This window comes from Hydra viridissima, unplaced genomic scaffold (genome assembly GCF_058129835.1).
Source record: "Hydra viridissima isolate aposymbiotic clone 2 unplaced genomic scaffold, HvirCarnegie_v1 scaffold_11, whole genome shotgun sequence".
Taxonomy (NCBI): Eukaryota; Metazoa; Cnidaria; class Hydrozoa; order Anthoathecata; family Hydridae; genus Hydra; species Hydra viridissima.
Window position 1 is genome coordinate 11,997,924 of NW_028324310.1, and position 20,400 is coordinate 12,018,323.

The following is a 20,400-nucleotide window of genomic DNA, read 5'->3' on the forward strand; positions in this document are numbered from 1 at the left end:
TTTAATTTCGAAATTATAGCAGCTTTTCATGAGTAGCATGTTTTTGCTGTAATTAAACCTCACTTCTTAAAGAAAACTATGCAATAGTTTTAAATTGTTTTAAAAGATAACTCTCTTTTGAGCAGCACATCTGTTGACAATGCAGCGTGCTAGACAAAATTTAAATCGTGATAAATGTGTTGCAAATGTTGTTTTCTCCAATGAAGGATTAACAAATCGCAAACTTGGTAGAAGATTTTGGGTGTCTCATACAACAGTCAGCAGGGTTCTACAAAGGTTTGTAGAGACCAATGATCACGCTTGACGACTTGGCCGAGGCAGACCACGAGCTACCAATGCCGTGGAGGACCAATTTTTAATGCTTCAAACACTGAGAAAACGGTTCACTACTTCACGAAGTCTCTAAATACAACTTGCTGAGGTTTATGGAACTGCTATTAGTCAAGATACCATAAGAAGAAGCAGCTACTGGTCCTAGATTGTCTGTAGACCACAGAAGAAACAGACTGGCTTTTGCAAGGAGGCATATGAATTGGGAAATCAATGATTGGGGACAGGTTTTATTTACAGATGAGTCAAGGTTCTGCCTAATAAGTTCTGATCGCCGCCCAAGAGTGTACAGAAAATCAAATGAAAGAAATTTCGCTTGTAACATTCGAGAAACCACTTTATATGGAGGCAGCTCATTGATGATATGGGGCGGAATATCTTTAACAGTTCGCACAGAGCTTTTTTCTGTTGATGGTGGACGTTTGACTTCTCAACGATACATAGAAGACATTTTAGAACCTTTTGTGGTACCTTTTGCATCATACATTGGAGATGGATTCCTTCTTATGCTACATAATGCTAGACCGCATATACTGCACATATTTTTACTGAATACTTAAATAATGTTAATGTATAAGTTTTGGAGTGGCCCGCTTGCAGTCCATATATGAACCCAATAGAGCATCTTCGGAACGTAATGGGACGCCGTGTTAGAAGTTAACATCCACCACCTAACAGCCTAGACGAGCTGCGACAAAGTCTTATCCGCGTGTGGGGTGATATCTTTCAAGAAACGATTAGATACCTAATTTAAAGTATACCACGGCGCTGTCAGGCTGTAAAATATCAAGGTGGTAACACTAGTTTTTGATGAGTAAAAATTTTTTCAAACCAAGTTGTGTTCGTGTGCATAAAAATAATAATCATTTTACTTCATTTTGTAAAACGAACCATATTTTTGGTTTCATTTTTTTTTCACCATCCTCAAAGTTAATTTATTTTCATCGAAATAGTTCTGTTTATGTGTTCTATTCTTGGTATGTTTTTCAAAATCTATGATAATATTGATGAAAATTAAAATAAATCGGAATGTATCTGGTGTGTTCATTTTGCGGTTAAATGTAGTATCAGTAAAGAAAACCCAAATAAACAAACCATACGAGAAATTACCCCTTTTCCAACGATTTCTATTCTAAATAAAAAAAATTCCTTAAAACTGTCCTAGACCACGCAGAACCAACTCAAAAAAAACGTACTCATGAGAAAATATTGTTTGATTAAACAACAGTTTCTTTTAGCTGATCTTGCTTATGATTTGGTGCACTCTAATTTAGTAACTATAAAAAGTGAATTCGTGCACTTTAGTTAATTATCAATTATAGGTATTAACTAAACATCACTTAAAAACCCATAAGCAATAATATAACGGTATCCGTATCGTCAAGAATCTAAACGATAAAAAAGCGGGACTTTTTCTTACTGGGTTCCTACTTACGATTTTCTAGGGCGATTATTTCCTTTCACCGCCAAATAAAAGTTAAAAAAACAAACTATATTTTTGTTTGTATTAGTTAATTTCAACTTCATATAAATTGCATATTTTATGAGCTATTTTTCTTTTTCTGAATTACTGAAGATAAAGTTTTTGATAAAAAGTTATATTAGTTCACACTTTTGCATATATTTTAGCTGGGTCTCTTTAGAATAACATTCCTCGTTGCTCGGTTATAAGCCAGTGTGCTCTGTAACGCATTATAAAAGGACAGGAAGAAGGTAGGTCCAAAAAAAAGAGTTATTTAACCAACAACTCTATCACAAAATTCCATTTTAAGAAAGTTAAAAAATATTTCAGTAAAAAAATGTTACAAATATCTAAAAATAAATGTTTATATTGAGCAACTCAAATATACTTCTATAAAAAATTATAAAAAATATTTAAAAAGTATAAAATTTGTTAAATCTTCTAAAGAGGATCAGTGGATTCTTTTGTAGGAATTCTAATTAAAGATGGTAAAAATCCAGGCATATCAACTTTTTTAGAGTCAAAGTTCCGGTTCTCTCTCGATTTTGAAGTTTTATATGTATCTTTTGGATATTTAGCTATGTTATCCATATATTGCTGATTGGTCCGCCAGTCATTTGCCTTAAAAGAAGAGAGAGATTTATCCTACCCTGATACAAGCAAATACTTTTGTAAAAAATAACATCAATTATCATTTATTTTTAACTGGATAGTTTCAGGTCTCTTGTCACTGGTCAAGATAATTTTTCAATATTGTTTTTGAATAAAAAATACCTCATATACAAAGTATCTCATAATATTTCTTACAAAATTTTAACTCACCCATTCCAAATGATTGAGATGTGGTTGTTTTGTGGCTATTCGCTTCATGATTGCCTAAAAAAAAACAACCTATTATCAAAAGTGCAAAATACTTGATTTAAAAATGTTTAATTTCCAACATCATAACTTTAGAAAAAATTATTGTTAAAGCCTTTTTTAAACATCTATTTGCACAAACAATTTCAAAATAAAATAACTGCCTTTAATTACTTCAAAATATTGTTCATAAATATTGCTCATTCACCTGATTTTCATGAGTTACTCTCTGCAACTCTCTTTGTCTTTTTGATTTATTGAGACTTTTATGTTCATACTCATTTCTGTTATCTACGCTGCCTTTTGTTTTCACAATAAAATTCATCTTCTCAAGTAAAATCCTATTATCCCTTTCAACCGCAGCTAAATGCTCCTCCTCAATCTAAAAAGTTGACAAACTTGTGCTTATTATTAAAAAATAAACAAATTTGTGTTTATTGAAATTAGTTACAAAATAAGCACTTAGTAATTAAATTTATAATATCAATATGAATAAAATTCAGTATATGCACAAAGTAAAGTCGTTAAACGCATAACATCTGTATGATTGAAATAGAAATGATATAATATATACTCATATGTACTAGTGTTAGCATAATGCTACCTTTGTTGAAGCAACAAGTTTAACATTAGTTGATTTAAGATTACTAATGATTTTTTAGGATTTTCTGTTAAACCTACCTAATTTACTTGTTGTGGTAAGAATAGTTGACTAACTGTAGAATCTATTTAACTTACTATTGATCCTTACCAAGCTTTTCTGAAGTCAGTTTTCATTCCAAACACCTCAATTTAAGATTTAAATTTATTGGAGTAAAAATGCTGCTTGTAATATTTTGTTTGAAAAAACTTGAAAAAAACAAACAAGGGTTATTGGTAGGGATAAAGTCTCATTACACATAAGAAGAAAATATTGATTGCCATAACATTTATAACTTTCATGATAAAAACAAGAAAAATGTTTAACAAACCATCAACATAAAAGGCCCGTTAGGCTACATGATTGAACAACAAACTACAAAAAAAACCCCAAAGAAAAGAATGAAAAAAAAAATGTAGAAAGAATCATAACAGGTAAAAAAAAAAAAAAAACACTCGATTAAATTATCCACAGCATTTGATAAATAAGTAAAGATTGATATAAATTTACAATATTTATGGTTTCAAAGCTTAAATCAGATGATTATTTTCTTAAACCTAGGTAGTTTTCTTAAACCTATGTAGTCAGTTTCTCTGGATGAACAATAAGTGGTGAGAAAAGATATCTCAACTGATCTGTTAAAATCTGCATAACTTGAGCCTACTCTTCTATTAGGCATATCTTTTGAATCCAAAAAAATCTGATTGTCAATGTTAGAAATAACATTAGATAACGAACGTTGCGTTGCAAATAACGAGACTTTACAGAGGTATTCTGGTCATTTAGCTTATCTTATACTGGAGGGCAAGATAGTTAAAAAAATATCTTGATTACAATAATCAAATTTTAGAAAAAGGAAAGAAATCTTTTCTCACAAAAAAATAATTGTCAATAACTAAAATCAAGCCAACATAAATTGCCAGTACTAAAACCATACACATAGTACTTGTGCACAGGCACATAATCATCACATAATCATCACATAATCTTTGCACACATGTACTATGTGCATATTCTTACACATACATTATATCACTACACCACTTTTAAATGTAGGGAGAGATGCACACACAATAAATACATACCAACCTGCATCTTTTTCAATTTTAGCTGAAGATGCACATAAGTTTTAGGTGGATGATTATCAATTACTGGGTTAGCATAATAAACCTGAAAAAATTTAAATTAAAAATAAAGAAATAAGGATATAAAACCTTGCCATAAACAAAATTAATCAAGGTATTCGTATTTCAATGTTATACTACCTACCTTTTTTCGATGTGTGTCATACCTAGTCCTATCCCAACGTTTTTTTAGTAGTTTATTTTGTGCTGGAGTGATAGGTTGATACGCTCTATGCATTTTTTTATTAAACTAAACTGTTTTATTTGTATGTAAATAAATTATATGTTTATCATTAAAACTGGAATGAACTTGATACTCTCAAATGTGTCAAAACTAGCCGTTGTTTAATGTTTCCATGGTTGCATCAAAGCATGGGTTGACCAAAACCTCCGGTTAACGTTGATTTAGATAAAAAGATGGCGGAGATACCGATTGTTTTTGCTGCTAAGTATGAAGGTGGATTTGATAATCAGCGTCGTATCTTAGAGAACTTACGGTTTTTTTTGTTTAACAAACACTGTTTTTAAGGCAACCATTCACTTTGTTTTGGGAAGCTAAATTTATCTTTCTGGGAAGTTAGCTATAAAACTAACAATTTTATTGAGAAATTTTCTAATATGAAATAGCCCAAATCTTATTTCAATGTCGATAAGTCGTTCATGACAGCTTAATTTCCATAAAAGCACCGGATGAAGGAGTAAATGGATGAAGGACTACACGGATAACCGACATTGCCACTAATTTTATGCTAAACAAATTAAAAGATGTCATTAATAGCATAAGCAAGTAGTTGTAAGCAGCTCTAATGTTTTGTATGCAAGAAATCCAAACTGATGTCAGTGGACTTCTACAATATTTTCATAATAGTCAAAGCAAAATTCAAGCTGAGGGAGAAATGATTAGATTGTCTTCTTTACTTAAATCTTGAAAACTGTTGGCAGTAAATGCTTCCAATCCTACTGTACAAGCATTACTTGTTTCTAACACACTGGATTTAACCAAGGCACCTAAAATGTTATCTGAGTCCATATATAATCCTTTGAGTTTTAAAGACGAACTCAATTGTATGTTTAAGAAGGATAATTTCTGGTGTAGCCAGTTAATAATGAGATGTTATTCATAGAAATGTAAATAGAAATGAAACTTTTTGAAAATGAGGGTACACATGGTAATTTTATAGAAAGAGTTCGTTCATTTTCATGACTATGAAACCAACAAATGTTGAGTCTGTTTTTTTTTTGTTTTTTTTCCCAGGCTATTTAAAATGTTTGAGTCATCAAATGTTAGGTGCTACAACAAAAATAATTAATTTTTTTATTTCTAAAATGAATCTCCTACATTATCATTTTATTCAATAAAAATATTTGTGATATTGTTTCAAAAAATTTATATTTTTGTTTCAGTCAGTTTAATGTGGATTATATACTTATGTATTTTGTAATAGTCCCAGGATTCATTCCTTTTAATTCTGAAGTGTCAGGAATTGAAAAAAAAATTGAAAGAATTGCAAACCCTATCTATGTGCTGTGTTTTACTTTGTGCAATTATATTGCATTTCCTCATCTTTTTTCATGATGTTGAATTTTTTATGTATACCTCAAATTTCTATTTTTTACCCGCCTTTTTTAATTTGAATAGCGTGGCTGGTAGTTGGCATTAGGGATAAGGTACCTCTAAAAATGTAATTTCTTGATAATAATTTTTGAATGATTTGTTGTCATGTCCACCAAAGTAAGAAATGATAGTGTGGAGTAGAAAGGTATTCTGATCAGGCTTCTAAAGCTGCTTATCTCAATTATTTGTTGTAAGATTGTAGATACAAGTAACAAATTGAACATCCAAACTTTTCCAAGTTCACTTCTCGGTTGTGTTATTACATACAATTCAAGACAACAAATCAATTTCACTTTTTTACAATTACATGATACTGTTGATATGATAACTTGTATTTTTTTTTGGATAGTACAAAAGTTCAAGCATTAATACAAAACTCAAGTGGGGGAAATGCTATGCAAATACAGAATTATTTGTTCAGAAACTACTTTCAGTTTCTGTGATGTTTTCCTAAAAATGTTCAAACATAAAACATAAAATGGTAGAGAGGTTTTACACTTTTCTTGTAAATTTTTTTCTTAATGTAAATTTTTTTTTGATGAAAAAAATTCCTTCTAGTGAACTGTGAAATGTTTTTTTTTTAAAAAAATGAAAAAAATAAAAAACTAGCAAATTTATTAAATAAAATTCTTATAAATATAATAAATAGTTTTTAATAATATGCTGTTAACTTCCTAATAAACTTCCGAAGTAAGCTTTTAGATTTTTTTCAAATAAATAAACTTTGTAAGAATAAATTACACAAAAAATGTTTAAAAACTCCCAACAATTATATATTAAGTTCTAAATGCACTGTCCATCTATTTTTAGCTCTTTCACTCTCAATATTTTCTAATAATTCTTTGCACCCTACACAAATGTTCATTACGACTCTGTTTTTATTTCTATGGCGAGTCAAATCATCTGTGCTATGATACCGCATTTGTAAGTTGGAAAGATGTCGATCCCAATGTGAGAAGAATGACGTTTGATTTCCGTATGCTACGTTTAAATTTAAAGGTTCTGAATTTATTAAATGAGAGGGGATTGGATAGCTCAACTCCATACATCTCAGGCAGTATCGTTTACAGCACACTGCACATGTTCTTGCGCGCTGAAAAATCGAGAATTTTACTTTATGACAAGCGAAACATTTTTTCCCATTTATTAAATTTTTATCTAAAGAATTTTCGAATTCAGATCGCGTGAGTTCTTGTCTGATTTTAAAAATTTCAGTAAGACTCGCACCGATCTTCTTGTCTGTGAATGTTTCATCGTCTTTATTAAGATCAACTTCGTCTAGATTCATTAAACTCTTTGAAAAGATCGAGTTGAAAGTCATACTTCTAGGGCGTAATGATTCATTCTTTGCTTTCACTAAACCGAAGTCGTCTTTTTTAGGCAGTGAATTTGAATATTCCTTATCATATATTATCAGTTTTTTCTGTGTTTGCTGTGGGTAGATATTGTTATTACTACTATCATGTAAATCGTCATCAATCTTCCATGCTTCTATTTTCTCTAATAAATTTTTATCTATGCTAAGTTTTAATTTTTTTGTATTGTTATCAACTTGGTCATCTTTTGATGATTTTGACGATTGACTATCTGATAGACTTGATTGCCTGCTGCTGTTGCTTCTTGTTATATCAACGCTGACTATTCTGCTACGAAGGAAATTGTAAACCATATCTTCAGCATCTAAAGGTAAATTAGTAAAGTTTCTTCTGCGATTCTTACGGTCCAACGGTATTACATCATAGGTAACATACTGGTAATCCTCAGGAAAGATTTCTCGATATTTTGAGGTATTTAGTCGTAATTCATTCATTACGCGTACCCATAAACTCGCCCAATCCTGCACGTATAATTTTGCAAGCTCTTCACTTTTTTCAAAAGATTTGTAAAGATCTACTGTGTAATCATTCATGACGTGCCCCAAAAAAGCTTTCAACTCTGACGCTTCGATATAAAGGGCTTTGCACACATTTAAATAATGCTTTTTATTCTCTGAAATATTTCGAATTAATCGACGTTTTTCACAAAATTGAGTTACTTCAATCAGAGCTTTAAAATTACGACAAGTACTAAAGCGTTTACTTTCCCAGCTTTCCGAAAGGCTATCTGAGTCTCCTATTCCCTCATCGAACTCGTTGCTTTGTAGAACCATTCCTGAAAAAAAATACATATATATAGTTTAAAATCTTCATTTATACAGATTCATACGGTTGCCAGTTTAAAAGAATGAAGTCTATAAAATATTTTAAAAATGAGTTAAGATGTTAAACTATATATATGTAGGAAATGAGTAGAATTCACGATTATATTGCTATAAATAGCTTTATAAACTAAAATTACCAAGTTTAATTTTAATTTATAAATCTTTTATTACAATATAATCGTTGTTTTAAGCTTCTGGGTTAATAATAAGATGATACATTTAATTAACCAAGAAAGGTAAATCAGCAGTGCTAAAACGAATTAGCAAGTTAACGGGACTTGTCTCGTTTGTTTGTCTTGTTTCTTTTGTTTAACAGAAAAAGAATCTTTTTTAACAACGATTTTTGTCAATTAAGAACGCCTTATTTAGAATTTTTCTGCCAGGTTTAATAGCAAGGCGTGACGCAGTTTTCAGTAACAATGATATCTTATTATTAGGGACAGACGAAAATCACAGCAAAAAAAACAAAAAAACAAACGAAAAAAAAAAAAAGCACAGCAACAAAAACCCACATTCTTTTTAGGAATTCTTAACGCTCTCACATTCTTATTAAGGATTTTTAATAAAAATGTAGCATTTTGTATTTTTTTTTTTTCCTTTCTTTTCTTTTACCATCATTTTTGTCTGTCCCCAACCTATTATATCCAAAAAAGAGATACATATTTTGTTGTGAGCTATTTTTGATTTTTAAATTTTAAGGGAAAAACATACCTCCGATAAGTTCAGCCAAGTCGTCAGTAAATTTAACATCTTCTATTTCTGTCTCATTGAGACCATAATCAAGACATCTGCATATGAGATTTCCTAAGTTAAAAATTATTTCAGAATCTTTCTGAGGAGAACCATAATGGGGTTCCGAATGCAAAATCTCGATTTCTCCTCGTTGAGTCAACATTAGCGAGTCAAAAGTTATTACATATCTGATCTTTTCGCGTCTTTGGAAATCTTCTGTTCTTTTAGTGCTCAAGGTTCTACAAGCCCCATGGCAAATCGCCCAACATTGCTCTTGGCTGAGCGGAGAATCGAATAATCTTAATACCTCAGATAGCTGCATGTAGTGCTCTTCTACGTTCACTTCGTTGTAAAAATTGCTTCCCTGAAAACGTTATATACGTTTAAAATTACACTACGCAAAATGCAATGTTTATCGAGAAAGATAATTACAGTTTTCTACATCAAGACAAAGCTAATCTTACATGACTCATGTAACATTAGGCCGTTTCTATGCAATTAAGTTAATACCGATCACAAAGTTTTTGAAAATGCGTAACTTAGTTATTTTTGTAAACAATTAAACAAGACTATGAGCAATTTATTACCTAAACGTGCGTGGCTTATTTAAGATTATGAGATTTGCAAAGTGGAATCTAATGACTAATCTGGTTCGTGTAATCTTCCCCTTTACTACATAAAAGAAAATTATTGCGTAGCGGAAACGAAATAACTGCGAGCTAAAATCGTTGCTTAAAATAAATCTTAAAACATGTTTACTAAACCCAAACTCTAGTTTGTTAAAATGTCTATTTTAAAACAATAAGAACATAATCTAAAATAAGACTTAAACAGAAGAAAGAAATAAAAAGATCAAAGAAAGACACTGCGTTGAATTTTGAAAAGAAAAAATTTCTTAAAGAGAAAAAGTCACAAAAATAATGAATAAATTTTTATAATTTACCAGTTATTCATAAAACCTATCACAAAAACTTTTAAAAATTAAACGTCAGAAAACCATTTAAAAAAAAAACCCGTTAATAATTGGAATAGAAACTTTTTAATAATTCAGAAGCATTTTAAAAAAAGTAAATACTAATTATATTAAAAATAATAATAGTTAATAAAACTAAGAACAGCAACAGTAGCAACGAATTACCAGACGGTTGGAGATAACTGTTAAATGCGTATTCTATTCGTAACACTTTTATGCGCGTAATTCGTGGGTCTTTTAACTCTTACAATTTTGTCAAATTAAGTAACAACCCACCGAACTCGAAAGTTTACGAAAACCTCTATTGAGATTCTTCTTCGAAAGTTTAGTATTTTTGGAAACTTTTCTGAGCAACCTAAGTACGAATACTAATGAACTACTTTACTATCAAAGTTTTTACTTAAAATATCCATAACTCATATGATAAATAGAACCAACAAAACCTTTCTGATATTTATTAGCAAATGAAAAGTCTTTGTCTTTTTATGTCAATAACCTTTTAATTAAAATAACCCTTGCAGACGTATTGTTAAATTAAAGCGCCAGGCATCGTTGACGCACGTGTGAAAATTTTATGAGTATCTCCGTCCTTCCTTTTGGTAACGAAAAAAAACGTGGCGAGAAAATAGTGTGCAATTAGGATGCGAACATAGACGTAAATTTCATCACATATTTGGCAGCTTAAAAAACAAAACTTACTCCAAAGAAAACCAAAGCCTAGGTGAAGTCTTCTTACAGAAAATATTTTCAATGCTGGCTAGCGAGTTCGTAGTATAGTAATAAGAGAGAAAATTGTATCGTGAGTTTTTTTTTTTTAATAGAACATTACGTTTTTTTTTAAATAGAATATTACGTCACCCGTTTCGGTTTCCTTTTAAACAGAAACACGACTCTGTTCTCCCGTAAACTCGATCTGTTCTCCCGTGCAGATTAAAAAAGAAGTATATCGTAAAAAAAAATGTTTAATCAATTTTTGTTTAAGTTAATAATATATAAGCTCTATATAATTAACAGTGATCTGCAAAAATCTTAACTTTAAAATTTGTCAGAACTATAATAAAAACTACCCTGTGTATACTCGTGTATAACCCGCACGTTTTTCAAAATTAAATATTTTACTGTTCATCAACTACTAATCCAATATTTTTCATGTTTACCTACTTTTTTCATGTTTACCTCATGTTTAAGTAAAATTTATTTTTCAATTATTGCTCCTTGTGTAACCCTAACTCAAAACATTTTGAAGATTTTTTTTTTTTGAAAAAAAAGTGTGTTATACACGAGTATACACAGTAATTTTTATAACGGACGCAATTTATTCGCTTTAAATGTCATAAAGAATATTTATTTGCGGTATTTACTTGTTTCGAGAAAATCGCATTTGAAAATCGTTTTTTCTTGAAACTAATAAATGCCGCTGATAAACTCGATACGCTCTTTTTAATTTGCACAGCAGTTTTATTAAGATTACAACATTGTTTTTTAGATTTGTCGTTGCTACTTTACTTTAACCACATCACACCACAACATCTAAACCAAAAACAAAATTTAAGTTTATCATACTCCAGAATAAAAATCAAATAAAACTCGTACCTGCAGTTTTTAAGTAAAACAGAAAAACGCGCATCTTAAATTTTGTAGATTTATATTATTAGTTATTTCTCTTCACTAATCAATACTACTAAATAAAATAAGCTTAAAACTAAAAAAAAAGGGCTGAAATATATATTTTTTATAGTCTATTTAAAAATACTGATTTTGCTAAGATGTGATCTTTAAATAATATTTTAGATTTAAATATATATTTTTCCATCATAGCTAGATTACAAGATATTTCTTGGGTTATACCATTAATTTTCCACTCATTCTTTAGCCCATCAACCCTTTTCCCTCCTCCTTTCTTCTACATTCCCCATCCCTACCTCTCTCCCCCCTCCCTCCCTTGTCTAAAAGTTAAGCTTTTATAAAAATGGCAAATATTATGAAAGTAGGTGTAGGTTTTGCAATTTCATTTTCCTAGAATTTCTTAAGAAGTGCGATAACGTATAGCACTAAAAATGTCTTGTTTATAGAATTGGTTTTAATGTAACCAATAAAAAAAGTGAGCTATGATTGTCATTTGTTTATGGCTGCTTCTCACAAAGTTTTCTCATAAAATTGACCAGTTTTTTTCTTACTTGAAACTTGATTCAGAAAAAGCTTTGTTAGGCTATAAATTAGACAGCCTAAAATGAACAAAAAATTTTGAAAATATTTGACTTCCGTTTTTCCTACACTTCAAGTAAACGACTCGGTATTTTAGAGAAATACTTCTTCGCAATCGAAAATTTTACATCGATGAGTTTGAATTATTACAAACGTTGTTTTCAAAATTTTCAAAATTCGAAAGTTAAAAGAAAAAAGATTTAGAACGTACCATTATGTTCAATGTCTCTCTTACGTTCAGAAAGCAACAACAGTTGCTATTAGCATGTTTTTGTAATTTTTTTTTAGTTTTAATAGGTGTTACATAACAACTTTTACGTAAAATAAAACATCAGTTGTAAACTTCCTCATAATGTTCAGGTTTATCAGGGAAGAGCGAGTATTTGTTTACAAGCCACACATCAACAGTAAAGTAATAAAATTAAAATGTGTTGGAGGTAAAAAAGAAAAAAAAAAAAAAAAAAAAAAAAGGAACAATAATGTTTCATTTGTTTAAAGAAAAATTGAAGAGAGATCTCAGACTTTTTACGCAAGACTTTGTTCTGCTAAAGTTTTCTAACAAACCATTTTTTCCTATTAAAACTTGAATAATAGTAAGTTTTAGAGGACTATTTATTTTTATAAAGGCATGATAACTTTTAAAGTTCAAAAAAAATGCGACAGTTGTTTTTTCCCCTGCGATGTTTAATTCTTAAAAAACAATAAAATTTTATAAATAATTATTACAAACTTCCAACTCAACATTAAGTTTTGTTTTAATTTAAAGACTTTTTTTTGTGAGTTACAGATTATCATCAAAAACAGAAGAGCAACATAATTAGCCATTTTGACAATAATCGGTATCGACTACTTGAAATTAGGTTTCGGCTGATACAAAACACAAATCAAAGACTTTGATTATACCGCATTAATAATGACAGTAATAATAACAATAATTGTAATGAGAATATTAAACACTTTAGCAACAATAATTATACAAAGGTCATGTTCAGTTCTGAGCATTTTTATAAGATAGTAACTGTCATTATTTATGAGTTCTAACGTTTTTTATTTTATGTCCCTTAAGTTTTACCAGGACTAGAGCAGTATTACTATGGTCATATATTATGATATGACAAAAACGTCTTCGCTCCGCTTAAACAATCTAAATTCCATAACGACTGGTTTTCAATATGCGCCCTGCAATCGTAATTGATACTAGTCAATAAAGCTAACTGAGAGAAACTAAATCTGTATTGAAGCCTAAAATTCCCTCCTCTTACTTATTACTGGCTAATCAACACCATCAATACACCGCCATGTTTATTTGCTGCCGCGATAATTTACCCCCAGCAACTCACCTAAACAATATTAAACAAAATATTTCTCTAAAACCAAGAACTCTCGATTGCGGATTGAGTTTTTACAGTTAGAATTAAGCAAGATACTTTAGTTCTTGATCTTACATTATTAACAATGACACTGATGCTAAAATTGTGAACTTTAACACTGCATTACAACGATCAAAAGAAAAGCAATATTCTAAACCAATAACATAATATGGGTGGTGATAAAGAAGAATTACTGTCTTTTAACTACCTGTAAGCATTTATTTTACATTTGCTCTTTACTTAATCCATTTTTGGTAAAGTTTTAAAAGATGGGAGAAAATAAAATTTAAAAATATTTGTTTTTTAACTAATAAATGAAGACTTACCGGAGATTCCTTTCTAAAACAGCGAACTTTAAAAAAACCCTGTTTTAACTGATAAATTTCACCAAAAACCCTTGATTACTTTTTTTTTACAGAATAAAATCATAACTTAAAAATTAGTTTTTACGTTCGTATTAATTTCCTGTTATCATTCCTGTTTTCATTAGGTAACCTATTTTCACTATTTCCCTGGTGTTATTGCGATTCTTTTCTTATATTGAGTCCATTGTTATATTATGCAAACTGTTTTGAAATATATTTGTGCAAAGACATCTGAAAATCATTTCTTAATAAACAACAATTTTGCATTACAAAAAAAGTGAAAACAAAAAAAAAAAATCAAATAATGAGTTTTTAAATGCAGCGTATAACTAAAAGTAAGACTTATAAAATAGGGTTTTTCTTACTAAAAAAAAAAAAAAAAAAAAAAAAAAAATAGGTTTTAAAAAAGTTCTTTTTTCAATCAAACTTTGATTTTAAATAATTAATTTTGCATTTGGAGATTTTATGCATAATATAATTCTCGTTTATTTGTTTTTTTGTTGTTTTTTTTTATTCAAAATGAGCAAGAAAAATCCCTTAGCGTTACGCAATCTATTAATTACATTAATGTCCATTAATTCTCCTGTAATTTTAAGTTTCAGTTTGTCCTTGGGAAATTTAAAAGAAAAGAAATTTTTTTTAAAATATAGCTGCTACTGCATAATATTTACACGAAATGTTTTTAAATATTGTAAGCATCATAAATCATATGTGATAGAACTATATCAGGTAGTTTTCAAAGATTACTGTAGAACTGGTGAATGCCCGCTCAACCATATCATCCTACGGCTTCCAAAGTAAAAAAAAACGCATTTCTCTATAAAATCTTAGATACACACGTAGTTTGACGTAGTGGGACTGATAAATAACGACCATGTTTCTTAAAGTCATTAAACTATCCCCTTTCGATTGTCCCTGAGCTCCAAAAGCCCTCCAGAGTAAATTGGTTTGGTCCTCGTTCTTGTTGCAAAAAATTTGATAAATGCATGACTAATAAAAAGTTGTCACTAGGAAAAATTAACCACGCTTACTTTCATTTCCGTATTTTTATCAAGTGGAACAAAACTATTAATCGTCATCTCGCTGAATCAACAAGTTTATACTAATTTGAGTTTGGGTTATGCAAAGCAATTGCAACAGTGAAAATATCAATTGCTTGGTGGAAGTGGGAGATGGCAATCCTACGGTGGCGAAATGTGATCGAAATAATAAGATGTAGTTAATAAAACGCATTTACGATTTAAAAACATGAACTAAATCTCTTATTTCAATTATACAATTTATTGATAAAGTTATTTATTTATAAGTTCAAACTGTCATAAAAATTAATAGGCGTAAAAAAATTGTCAAATATTTTTCAAACTAAATTTATTTTGTATAATATTTACAAATAAAATACAAAAACAATAAATGTGAATGTGAAAAAAAAAATAAACAAAAAACATTTACACGTTAAATTTTTTACAAAATAATAAATTTAATAATAATAACGTTAAAGAAGTGAAAATATAAAAACAAAAAACTAAAGTAAAATTAAAACAAAACAAAACAAAACAAAAAAAAAATTGTTAAGAATGTTTGTGGAAAAGGTTAAGTTTATCGATGACACTTTAAATTGTATATTAATAAATTATTGCTACGCATTTGTGACGTTTCGCTTGTTGAGATTTTTACGGATCTATGTAGGAAGCGTCACGTAAACATTTCCTTAATTTTTAACGTATACCAGATCCCATTAAAATTAAAAGAACTTTATTTATTCAAACGTGGTTTGATAATAAAATAATGACGAAATAATTTGTATCATTTAAGTCCGCCCTCAAGGAAGTACAAAAATTGCAAGGTTATTTGTCATCAAATCATTGCTTAAAGCCCAGTTCGCATACCTCAATCCCAGAACTACTGGGAACGAATTTAGTAAAACTGGCTACTTGATTTTTTATATAAAAATCAATAGTGTAATACTCCTTACCATTTGCTCTACGCATTTTTTTTTTTGCGTATACAAGTGTAGGAGTTGTACATTTCAACTTTTCTTACAACCATCATTTAAGGTACGAGTTACATCTTGTGAAAGAGTAAAAGGAGTCGACAAGCCGTTTCTTTGTATTTCTTACCTTGTATTTCGAATCATTCAAAAACAATTTTTCAAAAAAAAGCGACTTTGCCGGATTAGGTTGACCTTAAATGATTGGGCTTAAAAGTTGTTTGAAAACAGCTGTGTGACAGGCATGTTGTAAAAAAAAATCTGTTAGATAGGTTATGGCGTCTCTATCAATTCTATTGAATAGAATGTCGATTAGTAAGCTTTATCTGTGTCAACTGCGGAAGTAAATTTTCAGGGGTAGGGGTTATGTAATTTATCATCAAAAGATTTAGTAATTTTTCCATTTAAAGATTTTCTTTCATGCATTAAGTTATTAGAATCATCTACAATTAAAAGACATATAGCATTATTAGCTTGCAGTTAATTGTCATTAAATTGTGCCAAATTAAATCGAGCTTCGGCAAGATTAAGTTCCAAGTAATCATATTGACTTTCAGTAAGATTAGAAGGGTATCAAAGATTATTTCCACAACAATATACTGTCCGAACAAAGTCTTGTGTTCAGTAGTTCGGCACAAAAATTACTGATTTAATACGGAGAACCGAGTTTTCGGCGTTAAACCCTGCAAAGTTTATTTTTGACAATCAAAATTGGTGTTCTTTCTTTAAAAACAATTTAGTGTACCTGAGAACCATACAAAGTCTTAAACGACATATTAAGCCAAAGTGCTTTAAATGCAGATCTGTCATCACCTACAATCTTTAATGTCACAAAGCCTCAAAATCGTATTTATCAGTGGCTTAAAAAAAAAAAAAAAAAAAAAAAAAAAAAGATTTTTTAAGTTGATGTTTGCTTAAAGTCTTAATCTTAAAATAAAAAGAAGATATTGACCATTTTCTTTTTAACAAAAAATGGTTCTTAAAATTGTTCCTTTCTCAGAATATCATATTTTCAAAATATATAACAATATTTTAAAATGTTATCGAAAGCAATAAAATCAACAAAAACTACAGTAAATCAAATTGCCACAACAACAATAAATATCAATACCTATATATAGAATATGTCTCACATGCTTTTTTTACAAGCTATGAGTCTATTAAATGCATAATTTTAAGATTATTGCTAATCATTCATGACACCTTTTACCATTGGTATCTAATCCTTGTTTCATGTGACTTGTGGCGCTTATTCAGAATGAGTATAACTCTTTGTTCATCCAAGCCCAAATAGATTCGATTGGATACAAATCTTGTGATCGAGTAATCTTCGGAAGTTGATAATCTATTTGGTATTTATCTGCTGCTCATTTCCTACTTCGCTCACTGTTTTTTAATTGATTTCCATTTTAACTTCCAGATCTATTTAAATTTTTTTAATTTTTTTTTATAAATCAATTACTTTTTATTTCAATATTGTATTACCAATACATCATATCGCAGCGAGCTTATACTCAAATACTCAACGTTTCAGTGGCTCAACGTTACAGAGTTCTATATAAAATATTGGCACAATTTAATTTATCTATGATTTCTATGGTCCTAATGATAATCGTAATGACTTCTACGGCTAACATAATAACTACAAAAGCCTATGTAATGACTGCAATGGTTGTAATAACAACCGTTCGTAATGATCGTAATGACTTCTCTGGCTAACGTAATGCTTCTATGGTTGTAAAGACAACCGCAATGACTTTTATTGCCCAAAATAATGACTTCTATAGCCAAAATGACAAAAAAATATATACAGTATTGGAAAAAACATTTGCAACCAACATCGAACAATGCTAAAAAGTGTTCCTAATTTTACATGTCTTAAAAACGAAACGAACTATACTACCACAGCAAACAGTTCAGGAGTCTGGAATCATAGCATGCCATGACATGAGCAATCAGCTGACAGGTGACAGCACACAGGGAGAATTTCGTTGACAATTGCCATTTTGCAGCGGACAAAACAAGCGCAACTTTTTTGGTTTGTTTCATTTTTTTAAGTCTGGTCCGTGTCAACGTCACGGAAGTTTTTTAATAATTAAAGGAAGTATCCAGAAGTTTCCAGAAGTTTCCAGAAGCATGCAGAAGCTTCCAGAAGTTTCCAGAAGAAGCATCTGGAAGCATCCAGTAGCACCCAGACGCATCCAGAAGCTTTCAGAAGCATTGAAAAGAAGCATCTAGAATCTTCCAGAACAGGTTCACACAGGTTCATTTTACTATATAAGAGACATGTAAATCGACATGTAATTCAGTCAGTATATGGAAGTCAATCAGTCAGTATTATCAAGACAGTTTATCGAAGTGAGTTTTATCAAAGTGTTTTATCGAAGAACATCAATACAAGAAGTGAAATACAACAAGTGTTTCATTACATCAATACAGTCCACATCCAACCAAGACGTTGTGTTCCACAGAGCATTATTGTATCATCACAAGGTAAATGTAAAACGGTAAGCCTTGAGAAGCGTGATTATTTATTTTTATTATTTTTATGACTTCAAATGTAAAAATGGCTCCCGACAGTCTTGGATTGGAACTAAGAAAGAAAATTATTGGCGATTACGTAAGTGGAATGTCACAAAAAAGTATTTGTGATAAATATCGCGTGAAAAAATGGACTGTATCAAGACTATGTTCCAAATATCGTTCTACGGGGAAGTTGGCAGCAGATAACAAAGATGGAAGACCGCGTTCCACCACTTCTAGAGAGGATTCTATGATCGTCAGATCCGTCAAGAAGGATCCCTGGATATCATCAATCGAGATACAAAAGCAATTAGAGCTGCCTGTATCGGACCGAACAACCAGACGACGTGCTGTTGAAGCCGGATTGTTTTCTCGACGCCCTGCGAAGAAACCGCTGATTTCACTAAAAAACCAGAAGAAAAGACTCCTGTTTGCTACATCTCATATTGACTGGAATGTGCAGAAATAGCGAACTGTCCTGTTCAGTGATGAATCGAAGTTCAACATCATTGGGAGCGATGGCATTTGCCGTGTACGTCAACCGGCCGGAAAACGCCTCGATTTACGTTACTGCCATAAGACCGTGAAGCATGGTGGAAGCAATGTAATGGTCTGGGGGTGTTTTTCTGCTAACAGTCTAGGTCCAATACATCGAAACGATGGAATAATGGACCGCACATGTATAAAAATATCCTGAAAGATGTTATGTTACCTCATGCTGAATGGAATATGCCAAAAAAATGGGTTTTTCAGCAAGACAACGATCCGAAACACACTGCAAAAGTAGTCAAGCAGTGGTTTCAAGACAACCACTTATCGGTGATGGATTGGCCGCCTCAATCTCCGGATCTCAGTCCTATCGAGAACCTGTGGGAGATCGTCAACCGCAGAATTAATCGTGAAGGTGTTCGTAATAAGGATCAACTGTTTGAGCAAATCCAAAAGTCCTGGGTGGCGATTCCACAAAGTTTCATTGATCACCTGATCGAATCTATGCCTCGAAGATACAAGGCTGTGATCGACAACAAAGGATTCGCCACGAAATATTGATAGCGAAATACAGCTTGGTCAACATTTTGTTGAGTTGCACTTGTTTTGTCCAGAAGGAAATCAACTTTTTTTAATACTTTTGATTAATTTATTAATTTTTGTGTACAAATAATGAACTTTCTGATGAATAAAACTTGAAGAACTTTGTCTCTAAACAGTTACATAGTTATTTCTCTAAATTGAAAAAATGCAGCACTTTTATATAAAGAAACTAAATTAGCATTATTTGGTTGCAAAAGTTTTGCCCAATACTGTATATAGCAATTTACCTGCTGTTCTGGATTCTGAAACTCTTCGGGGATCAATTGAAAGACATATAGCTAAAGGGTTACAGGAAATAAATGCTGTCAAAAGTCACAGATGATGAAAGAAAGATAATATTCAGTAATTTTTACAACTTATCCACTCAAGAAAAGAAAATGTTTTAACTAATTAGTAAAGACTGCATGTCACCAGGTTGAAGGCGAAAAGGAAAAAACTGCGAAGAAAAACTCTAAGTAAGTTTTGAGTAATGATCTATTAAAAGATTCTTATAAGTGAAATGGCTGCTGATGTCTTTTCACATGTCTATCTTGCTATGCGCTTTTATGTTGTTAATCACATTTCACTGAGGAGTTCTGTTATATGCATTACAGTCTTTAGACTGTAATATGTTACATTACAGTCTAAAGACTGTGAAAATAAAAAAGTGTGCAAGACCTTTGTGATACTTTGTACACCAGCTAAAAATCCATTTGGAATAATAATTAAAAAAATAAATAAGTAAAGTAAAAAAAAAATTAAATAATTCAAATACGATATCACCGAGTTAAGTGAGCGATATCAGATGAGAATAAATAGCTGGTTAAGTAAGCGATATAAGATGAGAGTAAATAGCTGGTTAAGTGAGCGATATCAGATGAGAATAAATAGCTGCTTAAGGAACTCATAACTTTATGTCCGCGTTTTCATTTGGACTGAAAATCT

At 30.6% G+C, this 20,400-nt stretch overlaps 2 protein-coding genes across 6 annotated transcripts; both read right to left on the minus strand.

Annotated features, from left to right (window-relative positions):
- Nucleotides 1–1,825: 1,825 nt before the first annotated feature.
- Nucleotides 1,826–4,782, minus strand: LOC149882202 (sperm axonemal maintenance protein CFAP97D1-like). 2 transcript variants are annotated; one of them, XM_090067292.1, is made up of 5 exons: nt 4,560–4,782; nt 4,380–4,460; nt 2,859–3,032; nt 2,615–2,668; nt 1,826–2,413 (listed from the first exon to the last, which is right to left on the minus strand). In XM_090067292.1, the coding sequence occupies exons 1-5, from the start codon at nt 4,650–4,652 to the stop codon at nt 2,234–2,236; spliced, it is 582 nt and encodes a 193-aa protein (XP_089923418.1). In that variant the 5' UTR covers nt 4,653–4,782; the 3' UTR covers nt 1,826–2,233. The 2 variants fall into 2 exon arrangements, with proteins under 2 accessions (XP_089923418.1, XP_089923419.1); XM_090067293.1 differs by having other exon boundaries at nt 4,376–4,460; nt 4,560–4,580.
- Nucleotides 4,783–6,720: 1,938 nt separating this feature from the next.
- Nucleotides 6,721–14,032, minus strand: LOC145191395 (uncharacterized). 4 transcript variants are annotated; one of them, XM_090067285.1, is made up of 4 exons: nt 13,836–13,957; nt 9,549–9,633; nt 8,941–9,325; nt 6,721–8,180 (listed from the first exon to the last, which is right to left on the minus strand). In XM_090067285.1, exons 3-4 carry the CDS (start codon nt 9,281–9,283, stop codon nt 6,799–6,801), a joined length of 1,725 nt encoding a protein of 574 aa, XP_089923411.1. In that variant the 5' UTR covers nt 9,284–9,325; nt 9,549–9,633; nt 13,836–13,957; the 3' UTR covers nt 6,721–6,798. The 4 variants fall into 4 exon arrangements, with proteins under 4 accessions (XP_089923411.1, XP_089923410.1, XP_089923412.1 ...); XM_090067284.1 differs by lacking the exon at nt 13,836–13,957 and adding an exon at nt 10,100–10,702; XM_090067286.1 differs by lacking the exon at nt 9,549–9,633 and having other exon boundaries at nt 13,836–14,032.
- Between the last annotated feature and the right edge of the window lie 6,368 nt (nt 14,033–20,400).

What these genes read in the sequence shown, in the direction of transcription:
- LOC149882202 (XM_090067292.1), bottom strand. Translation starts at nt 4,652, where the DNA reads ATGCATAGAGCGTATCAACCTATCACTCCAGCACAAAATAAACTACTA. An exon ending in ATGACACACATCGAAAAAAG is followed by an intron (nt 4,461 to 4,559) that starts GTAGGTAGTATA and finishes AAATTTTTTCAG; the next exon opens with GTTTATTATGCTAACCCAGT. An exon ending in TAAAATTGAAAAAGATGCAG is followed by an intron (nt 3,033 to 4,379) that starts GTTGGTATGTAT and finishes TCAACTTTTTAG; the next exon opens with ATTGAGGAGGAGCATTTAGC.
- LOC145191395 (XM_090067286.1), bottom strand. Translation starts at nt 9,283, where the DNA reads ATGCAGCTATCTGAGGTATTAAGATTATTCGATTCTCCGCTCAGCCAA. An exon ending in CTTGGCTGAACTTATCGGAG is followed by an intron (nt 8,181 to 8,940) that starts GTATGTTTTTCC and finishes ATTTTTTTTCAG; the next exon opens with GAATGGTTCTACAAAGCAAC.